The following is a 12,832-nucleotide window of genomic DNA, read 5'->3' on the forward strand; positions in this document are numbered from 1 at the left end:
AAAATAAAACCCTAGCTAGGCCTTAGATTTGCTTGAGACAGCAAAGAATAACTTCAATGTGCACCTGCTTGTTTTCATAAATAAAATTATTAAACTCTACACCCAATAACTAGTCAAATCCTACTTTCAAAGTTTTAATGAATTTTGTTTTTATAATGTGACAGGTAAGAAGAAAGGTTACCTATGGATAATGCCATATTGGCCATTAAATTTATGAATAGATCATCTACCCTGATCCAGTTCACACCCTTCTCTGTGTCTCTGTGAAAGGTCCAGCCATCAGGTTCCTTCACATGCTTTCAATATCCATATAAAATCCTCTACAGAGACTTGAAAAGTGTTAAACCAACAGAACAGGACAAAATTTTCGTGTGTGTGTGTGTGTGTGTGTGTGTGTGTGCACGCGCACGCACGTGTGCATGTCTGTGCACATCTATTGAAAACCTTAGGAACCTAATTGAGACTTTTAAATATTACATTTACATTTAAGACTGGCCACTTTCTAAGCAAAGATCTCAAAGACTGAAAAAGAAATCAAGAAAAAAATGCTCTTTTCTGTCTACTACGACAAAAATAATCAAGGATGGATAAGAGACTGTGTGTGGGGTTGTTACTTGCTATACTTCGCATAAAGATAATTTGGAAAGGTATTATACTTGTGTTTTTCTTGTGGAGGGAGAGTAGTTATAAAAACCCTAAGTCTGCTAATATTTTATATTATCATTGTGTTGGAAGCACTGGTAAAATATACAACTTGTATGAATGATCTAGCTACTCAACATATTTTGCTTATGCATTTTCCCTGTCAAAAATAAAATGCACATATTTTAAAGGTTAAAATATATTTTAATTACCAAATAGGGAATACATTTTTTAGCCAGTCCTGGGGCTTGAACTCAGGGCCTGGGACACTGTCCCTGAGCTTCTTTTGCTCAAAGTTAGCACTCTACCACTTGAGCCATAGAACTACTTCTGGCCTTTTCTGTTTATGTGATACCCATGCATGCTAGGCATGTCCTTCCACTAAGCCACTTTCCCAGCCCCAGAGTATGCATTTTTTATCATTACAGAGTTTGCACTTTTGACTCAAATAATTCAGAGCAAAATATAATGCTGAGAAATGTTATTTATCATTTTATTTATAGTTAATGGGAGGAAAAATCACATTACATTTATTTATAAATGATTATGTTATCATAAAAGTTTAAAGTAAATTTCAGTACATTTTCATGTATTTTTAAAGATATATTTCTTTGTCCAGTTTTGAAATTTATTTTCCTTTTAATTTTAGTTTGATGATAGGACTTGAACTCAGGGCTAAGCATTTTGCTAGGAAACTATTCTACTACTTAAACCAAGTCTCCAGCCAAAATGATTTCATTTTGGCTTAGCCCACATTTGTAGTATGAAGAGATTTTATTAGAATATTTTTATATATGTAAACAATGAACACTGACCAAATTCACTTCCACATCAATTTTTCCTTTCCCTTACATGAGTTGCATTTTCTTCCAGGGGCCTGGGTCACTCCCATGATGATAACCAGGTCCATCTAGATGAAAACTGTCATTAAGTTCTGGGTATTTATTGCCTTCCCTATGCTTATTTGAGTATCAATAGTCCCTCTTATTTAACAAGGGTATACATAAGAGCCAAAATTGAATCAAATTACTCTAAGCTTCCGACAGAAAACCCATTCCTTAGGTCCTTGTAGAATTACTAGCCCATATAATTGTTAATTATCAAAAATAGTTCAGAAAAAAATCCTTATTTGTTCTATTTCTATGGCTTTAACTCAAGCTTGGGCAATATCTCTAGTGCTCTCCCACTTAAGCCACCGCTCCATTTTCAGCTTTTTCTGGTGGTTACTTTGGAGATAAGAGTCCCTCAGTCATTCGTTGGTGGGCTGGCTTTGAATGATGATCCTCAAATCTCAAATCTCCAGAGTAGCTAGGGTCACAAGTGGGACAACCAATACTGGGCGAGAGCCTTCAATTTCTGTATCATGGGGGTATATATTAGCATTTAAGCATTGCAAAATATACAGGGATTTCAGACTTCTTAGACATTGTCTTTTCCCCAGATATAATGCAATATTTTACTCCTTCAGCAATTTAACACCACATGGGGAATAGGGACAAAAGAATATATAACACTGTAAAGCTAAACTATATTGAAATTCTTTATATCCTTATTCAATTCTACTTCTGTAGTGTCCATTATTCTGGATTTCTGTAGCAAACTGTCTTCAGAGCTGTCTACATCTGTGCTGTTCATAGGTAGGGAATACTATTTGCAGTTTTTTAAATTGTTATTGTGATGAGGAATCTTTAATGAACTCCACTCCATTGCTTTGGTTGCCCTGATTATAATATAGTCTCTGTAGTACTTCATCTGTGAGGACATATGGTGTCATCATGATGGAGGAAATTAAAATGATCATTTGCTCACCTTGAAAAATTGTCCCAAATATCCCATAAGACCTCCACATTGGTTAAAAAACTTTTGTTTATAATGATCTAAGCCTTGAATTAATGTTTGTTTCAAATAAACCAACAACATGTGATTTTAACATAGTTTCAATATACATTATAATTTCCAAATTTACAACTACCATGATGAGTGAAGATTATACATTGCTCTGTTTATAACTTTATTAAAATTGTAAATTATTTGAGGAAATTACATTACCTAGACCTTTACTCTATAGAGTTTGAGAGACCTAGGCAGGGTTGAATTTACAGTGCTTGTCTGGTAGAAATATTGTAAACTAAACGATCTGAAGCCTATTTTATCTATATTGGAATGGATAAGACTTTGTTCATAGTTTCATTAATCACACTAAGATCATAAATTAAATTTCTATTAAACATTTTTCTTCTTCTTTTTTTTCCTGGTCGTGGGGTCTGAACTCTGGGCCTGGCCACTGTCCCTCAGCTCTTCAGCTCAAGGCTAGCACTCTAACACTTGAGCCACAGTGCCACTTCCAGCCTTTTCTGCTAATGTGGTGCTGAGGAATCGAACCCAGAGCTTCGGGCATGCAAGGCAAGCACTATACCACTGAGCCACCTTCCCAGTCCAAACATATTTTTCAATATTATCCATCTACACATATAAAATGAAACATGGCATGATGAAAGGAAATGTGTGTGTTAAAAATTAAAACATTTGTATTTGTTTGTCTTGGGGTCATCTATTGGCTTGCAATCTCATGCTATAATTCCTAAGAAATCTTCTAAATTTCTCTACAGTGTCTCTATGACCATGTTTTTTCTAACAAGTCTTCTATTTCTCATTACTTAATAATGCATATAATCTTTAACAGAAAGCAGATATAAGTCCTAACATTTAGCAGTATTTCTTCTGTATAATTGACTATATTTTGTCACATTGAGAATCATGTTTGAATTCTAGAACACTTATTACAATACTTTCTATTTTCTCCTCAGTTTTTCTGCATATATTTTATGTTGATTTTTTCACTTATTAAAATTCATACTTAGGTTCAATCTATCATGGTTGATTGTAATGTCATGTTATATTTTGCTATCCATGTATGTTTCTGCCTATTATTTTAATTTTTTTCTTATTTGGGATGTTTTATTATATCTCTAATGCCTTTAAAGCCAAGTTCAACATATATATTATTACAGTTTATGTTCTTGCACCATATTTGAACATAAACATTAAAATAAATATTATTTGATCATAAATTGATATCCTTTTACTTCCCCTTTATGTTATAGTTAATAGATCATCTTGAATTTCCAAAAATGTTAGATGATCTCTGAATATCATTTCAGGATAGCAAAGAGAGTATTGTAAAGTATTGTTGACACAATGAAACATAATATCTAATACAATTGAGAAACTGATAAAATGTCACACTCAAATTAGTTTAACTACCTAGTTAAATTAGTGGAGAATATTTTATTTTTTGTTTTTAATAAGTCTTTTATTGTGAAAATCCTGTACAGAGGGGTTACAATTACATTAGAAAGGTAATGACTACATTTTTCAAGCATTGTTGCCTTCTCCTTTGTTTTTTCCCTACCATGGAGAATATTTTAAATACTCAATTTTCTTTTAAATTATTGGCTTTAGATGATCAACTTAGACTTTCTTTTAAATAATTTGAAAATGCTTAGTATATCCATAATCAATTGTGCATACTATTTAGATAAAACACAATTTATTTTATCTCATATAACAAAGATGACTATATTTCAATGTTTTTGAGTAATATATTTATATGTAGAATTCAGAGCATACAAGATATTCACTTGGGTTATTTTTTTAAAAAAAACTGTCTAAATTCTAATGGAAAAATATTCTAACACTTTAAAATAGGAATTAACAATAGCTTCTCTCTCTCTCTCTCTTTTGAATTCGAGGCTTAGGCACTATACCTGACAGAGCCTCTTTGTGTTCAAGGGTAGCACTCTACCACTTGAGCCACCACATCCCTTCTGGCTTTTTCTGAGTAGTTTATTAGAGATAAGAGTCTCATGGACTTTCCTTTCCAGGATGGCTTTGAACAGCAATGCTCAAATCTCACCCTCCAGAGTAGCTAGGATTACCGATGTAACCACCAGCCAACAGTATCTTTTCTCAACAGTGCTAAACCTACCTTGACAGAATATGATGCCAGAAGGGCATGAGATTCAAGGATTAGAGCTCAAAATACCAGCTTTCCTACCTCCGAAGCCTATAATCAGGGAGGTATTAATGGTGAAAGCCCCACTGACAGTTATCATGAACAGATAGGATTTAGGTTCTAATGAAATGAAAGGAAAATAGCCTGTAAAGCAAAGTAAATGATTTTTACAATGATGAGTGGGCAGAAATAAGGAAAAATAATACAGTCAAGTGAAAGAAATGTAAAACTCAAATGAATATCAGAGTATTTGATGCTCTTTAGTAAAACATTGCAGGATAGATGCCCAGATTAATTTTTCACTGTATTTAGTAAAAGACAGAAAACAACTGACAAGTAGTCACTTGTTTATTGAACACTTGAATAAAGTTTTTACATGTGACAAGTGTCTGACTAAATTAAAGTAAGCCAATTTCTTAGTATGAAGGAATATCTGTACGTTTAGAAATGAAGCTACAAAATAATAACTGGGGAAAATTTTACATGAAAAATATTTGTAAAGTATACTGATGTGTGGCTATTTACATGTATCATGAGTCACAGCATAGTAAAGGAGAATATTTTCTCTTTAAGATGTTGTTAAGAGCTAAGCGCTGGTGGCTCACGCCTGTAATCCTAGCTACTCAGGAGACTAAGATCCAAGGATCTTGGTTAAAAGCCAGCCCCAACTGGAAAGTCTGTGAGACTCTTGAGCTGAAGAGCTTGGGGAACAGTACCCAGGCCCAGAGTTCAAGCCCCATGACCGACAAACAAACAAACAAAAGTTGGTATTAAAATTTAAGTATATATTGTGAACTGTAAAATAGGTGGCTTTAAAATCACTCTGTCTTTATACAGTGTTTGGTGGATATTTGGTTTATTTGGTTAAATTTTTAATAAAGCTCAAATAGCAGAAGCACCTTAGCACTAAAGAAAATGCAAATGTAGCATTTGGTAATTATGCTTTGCCAAAGAAGCCTGCCAATAAGCATAAGGCAACAAGATTAACACTTAGAAATATATATAGGAAGTTCTCATCAAATTAGTTATATTAAATATCCACATTTCCTGTTTCACTGAATGACATATAATTTATAAAAGAAAATTTTTGTCACAGAAAATCAATTTGCCAATCTTTGTAATATCACAAGATTCTGGGTAATATCCAGTGGGACTTTTCAAAAACAAATTGTGTCAGATCTATTCATTTATAAGTCTGATAGTTTCCTGCTAAAAGAGTTGAAAGCTGTTACCAATGTTGAGATTGAATTGGTTTCTGACTGATATTACAAATTCATAGACAGTGGGAAGCAGAACATACCAATGTTAGAGAAATGAAGACTTATTTGAAATAAAAAATGAAGTGGAAACAGTAAAAGAGCAAACTTTTATGAGAATTATTTATTAAGGAGGTTAAGCACAGTGATTTTTGGGGGGAGGGGCACTCCTGGGGCTTGAACTCAAGGCCTGAGTGCTGTCCGTGAGCTTCTTTGCTCAAGGCTAACACCTGAGCCAAAGCTCCATTTCATACTTTCTGGAGATAAGAGTCTCATAGGCTTTCCTACCTGGGCTGGCTTTGAGCTGCTTCCTGAGTAGCTAGGATTTCAGTCACCAGTGCCTGCCTCAGAGTGAATTTTTTTAAATTGGTGATTTGGAAAACTAGGGAGACAAACCATTCAGTACAGGTAAAAATAAGTATAGGAATTACTGAGTTAAGTTGAAATACCTCTCCTGAATCTTAGATAAGTCGTTCAAATTTTTTAAACACACCTATTCATTAAAATACAATCCATTAATTAAAAATGGATTATGCTTTCTAGAGATTTGAGGTTTTATTTATTTTAAAGTGTCAGAGTATTAAAGAAATTAATTAAAGGAAAGCAAAACAGATCTTTACAAAAAAGGTTAGGTAGAAATTATTTTATTTTAGAAGAGATTGAATACCAATTTGTTGTCTTTATATTATGATATTTCATGTGAAGATTAGTAGTGGCCAGAAAATATCTGTCTCCTAGGGATATGGGGATAAAAAGACAAGTGCATTTCAGGAAGGAGTTAGGCTATGATTGTATGTAATAGGAGCTAAACCAGGCCTCCCTGAAGTTACTGTACCCTCTGGACTTAAAGATGCCTGTGTCTTGAGCTAAGAGTGGACAAGCACCTCACGGAAAAGGAATAATCCAGACATTTTGAAGCCCTTCCAAATGCATCCTTGAGTTATTTAATTTGTAAATAAATGATGCCTGGATCAACTAGGTATTGGAATCATTTAATATAATCATGTATTTGTCATGTTAAGTTGTATGTAAATATGCCTTTGATTTCTTAACCTTTCCCTCATTTAAACATGGCTTAGAAGCAAAGACAAAATATGGAAATAATTTATACTTTCTAGCATATTAGTTGTTCTTTAAAAACTGCGATTTAAAATTGATTCATCACCTGACATCTCTGTTAAGAAGAAAGGGAAATTTTGTTTACACAACTGATACTGCACAACGGTGAATTGAGGATGAAGAATTGGTTAATAGATTATCTTATGAAATGAAAACAATATTTATTTTGACAAGTGAACTAATTACTTGCATTTACTTAATTAAGTTAGTATTAGCTAATTTTTGTGGTGCTGTGATTCAAATCAAGGCCTTGAATAGACTACCAGAATCACTGTATTACTGAACTATATCTCCAACTCTGATTACAAGTTGGCAAGATAAGCCATCCTAATTTTCCAATTATTTGGGAAAATGTGGGTTCATCAATGAAGTTTCTTTTTTGAAGTTTTTTTGTAAATCACTGGCAAATTACTGTGTGCTGATTCATAGATAATTATTAAATTGTTAACTTTGAAATAAGTCTCATTTCCCATAAACAAATTGTCAAGAGCTAGGTGTTTTGAGGTTACATTCTGAATTATATCAACTAAAACCACCGACTACTGCTGACAATATTCACTCTCTTTTAGAAATCACAGTGAATAGGCTACTGGAAGAATAATCATGCAAATGAAATTCCACCCTAGAATTGAAGATCCTCTGTATAGACTCTTTGAAGTGCTCACAAAATAAAGGCAGGGTGCAAATTCCCATATTTTCAAATTACTCAGGCTGCTGGTAAGGTATCATCCTACTTTCTGGGACTATTAATTCATAATCACCATTAGATCTGAATTAATTAGGAAAAGAAGAAATCAATCCACAAAATTTCACAGTGGTCAAGTACTAATGACATTCATAAAAGGCCCAAACAGGAAACTCTGAGTCATGATGGTACTGGTGGAGACTTACATGCAACACACATGCACAAGGTAGTCACAGCCACCAACTTCACACCCACAGCAGCATGCACAGCCTGGTAAAAGACCAAGCCGAGGAGTTTTCAACTTAATGAGACTATGTGATTATTACATTAAAAAAATCCTTTCATCTATTTTTAGATAGTGGAACACAGAAGTGAATTTCAAAGTTTTAGCTGAATCTGAATGGACTCAGACCCAATTAAACATTATTTTATGGTCCCTGTAAGTCATGCCAAGTGATTTTAGACTAATATGGACCAAAAGTTAAAATGATTAAAGTATAATAGAGGAAAAATAGGAAATGACTTTCATGCATGCACAATATACTACTACAGTAAGCTTAAAACCATACCCCCTGCCATCCAGGAACGTGAAACTAGTGTTAGGGAGACAAAAGAGGGACAAGTGAAGTAATGCTGACAAATAGCCCGTGGTTCATTTTATTTCATCTTGTACTCAATATAAACAAGTTTCCCCTAAATTAGGCTTATGTGGTATTTTACACTGGAACACACTGAGCTTGATCTTTTTATTTTTTTCAAATGCTTTAAATAGTTATGAAGTGTTCATTGTCAACTAAGGTTACACTTCTTGCAGGAAAAACAAACACACCATCATTTTTTAAAAATCACAAATGATCACTTTGATGACCCAGCTGAGGAGGTAACAATGTTTCCAGCCAAATCAAGCCATGACGTCTCCACCAGGGACCTGGACTAGCTCAGGGCAGCATGAAGATGTTGCACTGGACAGGGTGGGCAGCAGGCAAGTTCACATGCCAGGTCATGGGGCACTTTAAGCATCAGATGGTGACACTTGAGCTAGTACTTTACCTTTGACATTGCGACCATTGTCTGTTTTGAGCATATAAGGATAAAAAAGAGAGAAATATATATAAAAAAGACTAAAATTCTGTTTATGTACACTGAATTACCTTCATCAAAACAATCAAAGAAAACAAGACATAATGATTGAAGACTTCTCATTGACTGACACAAACAATATGAATTTCATCAAGGTAAAATGAGTACATAAGAATATCTGCTGAGATAAACATTTGTATTTATGTAAGTCAAGTGTGTTCATCTCATTCAAATAGATTCCAAGTTCAAGATTTTACGATTATGACAGTTTAGAGAAAAATGTCTGCAGCTACCTGCAATTGTAACCATTTCCCACCTTGTCAAAAGGCTAAAATTCTTTCTCAATCATCACAACACTCACACAAGCTGACACAAATGTGTTACATCTTGCATGTTAAGTAATTTTTCCATTAGAACTTATACATCAAATTTTCACATAATATTTTCCATATATTAATTAAATATTTTCCACATTAATATATTAATGCAGTTTTATTTACTAAAGTACATTGCATTATTATCAATGTATAAATGGAAAATAGCAAATATAAAACAAAGTCAATCTTATGCAAGTGTATAATTGAAAAAAAAACTCAGTAAAATATTTTTCTGTGTAAATGAAACTGGTGTTTTATTATATCATCACAGCACAGTATACTTCAAATATTTAGGAAATTCATTTATATTAAAATGGTCTATTTTTCAAGTCTTTCTGTGGGAAGTTTTCAGATTAATTTTGAGGATGACACACTTGCTATGAATAAAATCTGTATTATTAGGTTCAAAACATACAGGCTTTAAATAAATGGAGTCATACTAAGCCATTTAAGTATATCTAAGATTGAAAAAATTGTTCAAAATTTCAATATACTAGCAAACCCATTTTAAATATTGATATATATTGCTGGACACTGGAGGCTCATGATTGTAGTTCTAGCTACTCAGGAGTCAGATTTGAGGTTAGATGTTTGAAGTCAAGTGTGACAGCCCTATATATGACACTCTTATCTCCAATTAATGACAAAAAATATCACAGGAAATTGAGTTGTGGCTCAGTGGTAAAATGCAAGTCTTAAGTGAAAAAGTGAAGAAGCAAGGTTACAGCAACCAGGCCATAAATTGAAGCTCCAGTATCAGCAACATTGCCCTAAATCTTGAGATACATTGTAATTGTTTCAAGTGGCATCATTAGGACAGAGATAAGCAAAAATAAAACATGGTTTTGGTGACAACTCTCTTCTATCTTTGAATAATCACAAGTGTACAGGGGTCCAGGAAGACATCTTGGTTGCACTGAAATAATGTTTCTATTAGTAACATGACCCCAAAACAATTGCTAAAGTAATGATTGCTTTATACATATTAAAAACACAGTAACTGGAGATATTGGTATAGCTCAGGCACATTCCTAATATGCACAAGGTCCCCAGCCCTGAAAATACACACACACACGCACACACACACACACACACACACACACACACACACACATTTTTACTCAATAGTAGTAATTTATAAACCCAGAAAAAGCTAACACAAAATTAATAAAGCTTTGAATTTCAAAGACTGATAAGTTTGGGCATTGTGCTCATCTGAGACCTGCTATCATTTCTTCATGTACAGAAATTTATATTTGCTAGATTTTTTGTAGTAAATTGACAGAGTACATTAGCATCTGTTGAATATAATGACAAAATAATTGAATCTTACATTTGCACAGTTAGGTACTATAATTTGAACCCAGGGTTTCACTCTTGATAGGAAGTATTCTATTTCTGAATATACATCCCCAACACTTTGTGTTTTAGTTTGTCTTTATATAGAGTCTTTGGCTTTTGTTGGATATACCTCGGACTGCTATCCTCCTAACTACTGCCCTTGAATACCTAGAATTACAAGTGTAATCTCACTTGTTTGCAAACAAGTGCACTTGCACCATCATGCCCACTTTTTTGAGAGTTTTTTTGCATGATCTAGCTTTTTATTTTGATCCTTCCAATTCTGACTTCCATGTAATTGGGTTATTTACTCATTTACCCAAGCATAGTCCAGCACAACTAATTTGGAAACATAACCCTTGTTTTTACTGTATTTGATGTCGGTGCCCTGAATCTTGTATGTACATTTTTCTAATTTGGGGAGGGGAAGGGAAAAAACAAAATGCTTAAGTAGGGATACAGGTTGGCCCATTGTAACAATGAGAAGTACAAGACACTTTGTTGAAAACAAACTTTACAACTGCAGGCTTTTGGAGGGGGGAGTTGGGGAAGTGAGAAGGGAAGTGAAGGCAGGGGAAAAACAAAGGAGTGTAACAATGCTCAATAGGAAATTACTCATTACCTCCTTGCTCATGTAACTGTAACCCCTCTGTACAGTATCTTTAGAATAAAAATATATATTAAATAAAAATTTATAAATGTATCTCTCTGGGATAGATTGAATTAGAAAAAAATTGAACCTTTACCACAGATTATTCTAAAGTATAGCTCCGAGGTACTTAATAATGTCCATTAAATGAAAGGATTGGTTAAAATACTGTACTTAGTATGTTTGCAATATATTTAAAGTTCTGCAAAGACTAGTAATGGCAGAGGAGATTTATTGGAATGAATCCATAGTCTGCAGGTAGGCTTTAATCTGGTATTCAGTTTCATAGATTCATAAAACAAAAATCAACCATTAGTATTTTCCATCTAATCTTGACAATGCTCAGTTCTTAAAGTGATTTAGTAGCTAAAATTGCTCTGAAGCTGAAATATGAAATGCCTTCTAAATATATCAGTCTAAAGTCATATGTTGACTATAGCATCTGTACAAAAGTGATACATTTTCTGAAAATAGCTTAGACTGGATAGGCCATGTATAGTACTGTACTGTACTGAGAAACCTGAAAAAGATTAAATCACCCTTTCCTATAATTGTGTCAGTAACTGTGTACTAAATGGAGATACATACATTGACAATGATAAACCCAAGTTGATGAAATTTGAGTTAAGCTCCGTAGAAATACTATTAAAACACAGACAAAGCATTTTAAAATGTAATGATTATTTTTCAGTTTGATTTTCCAAAGGTATTGTTTAGACTTGTTATTATCCTGTACCTCAGGCCCTTATGGGGAACCTCTGAAAGGGGAGTCTCTGGAAAGCTGGTGTATTTTCTAAGCTCATCACACTAGCTGAATTAATAGCTAAAGAATTTGGACTATTTGCATTATCCTTCTGAATTTATTATTATTGTTAAGGCAGAGAATCTGCTTCTCAAAGATCAAATTAGAAGAGTCTTTCTGGCAGAAAATATTGAGCCCACCATTTCTAGATGGTAGAAGCCTGAAATAATTGTCTCATGAATTGTATTTGATTTTATTTTACTTTTGACCTTTTTGGAACCACAGATTAAAATGCATGCACTAATTGTTCTCATGAAGTACACAGTTCCTCAATTATGTCTTTTTTGACATATTTCAAACTGTTCTCTCTGTTTCTGCAATATGGATTTATCTTTCTGAGTATTTTTTCCTTGCTAACATCTTTTCTTCAACTCCTTTGACTTTTTTGTTTCACTGTACCCTTTAGATAACAGATCTGACACTGATTTAAATTCAAAGCGTTGTGAAGGAGATAACTCATTGCTTCTTGATAGATGTGACTTTGGAATATAAATTGTGAGTATGTTTTTCTAAATGTCAAAACAACATTATTGAGTATCTTCCATGAATAGACAATTGTGATGCATTCTATGATTATAGGACAAGATATACCAAAGCTCCTATGCCAGGGCAGCTCTGGCAATGCTATTATATTCATATCTAGTCATACATGTATACAACATGTATACAAAATGTATGGCTAGATATGAATATGTGGAATGTAAAAATTCTATGGTTCATGTAATTTCAAAGCAGAAAACTCAGGTCTGAAATCACTGGATTCTGGTGTGAGGAGGGGAAAAGAAGTGCTGACAGATGAGCAGGTTCTATGTAAGTAGTATGAAGAAGAACAAGTGGGGAGGGGACTTTAAGCAAAGAAAGAAATG

The 12,832-nt window shown here is 33.6% G+C and overlaps 1 protein-coding gene across 3 annotated transcripts in view; it reads right to left on the reverse strand.

Annotated features, from left to right (window-relative positions):
• Nucleotides 1-12,832, reverse strand: part of Kcnh7 (potassium channel, voltage gated eag related subfamily H, member 7) — a 463,174-nt gene that overhangs the window by 136,441 nt on the left and 313,901 nt on the right. For 2 of the 3 annotated variants that reach the window (XM_013027877.1, XM_013027869.1), the window contains exon 5: nt 8,768-8,788. The exons of the other annotated variant lie outside the window; for it this stretch is intronic. In XM_013027877.1, the coding sequence (XP_012883331.1) occupies nt 8,768-8,788 (21 nt within the window). The remainder of the gene's footprint in view (nt 1-8,767; nt 8,789-12,832) is intronic. 3 annotated transcript variants of the gene reach the window in all.

The sequence above is a fragment of the Dipodomys ordii genome, unplaced genomic scaffold (genome assembly GCF_000151885.1).
Source record: "Dipodomys ordii isolate 6190 unplaced genomic scaffold, Dord_2.0 Scaffold5, whole genome shotgun sequence".
Classification (NCBI taxonomy): domain Eukaryota; kingdom Metazoa; phylum Chordata; class Mammalia; order Rodentia; family Heteromyidae; genus Dipodomys; species Dipodomys ordii.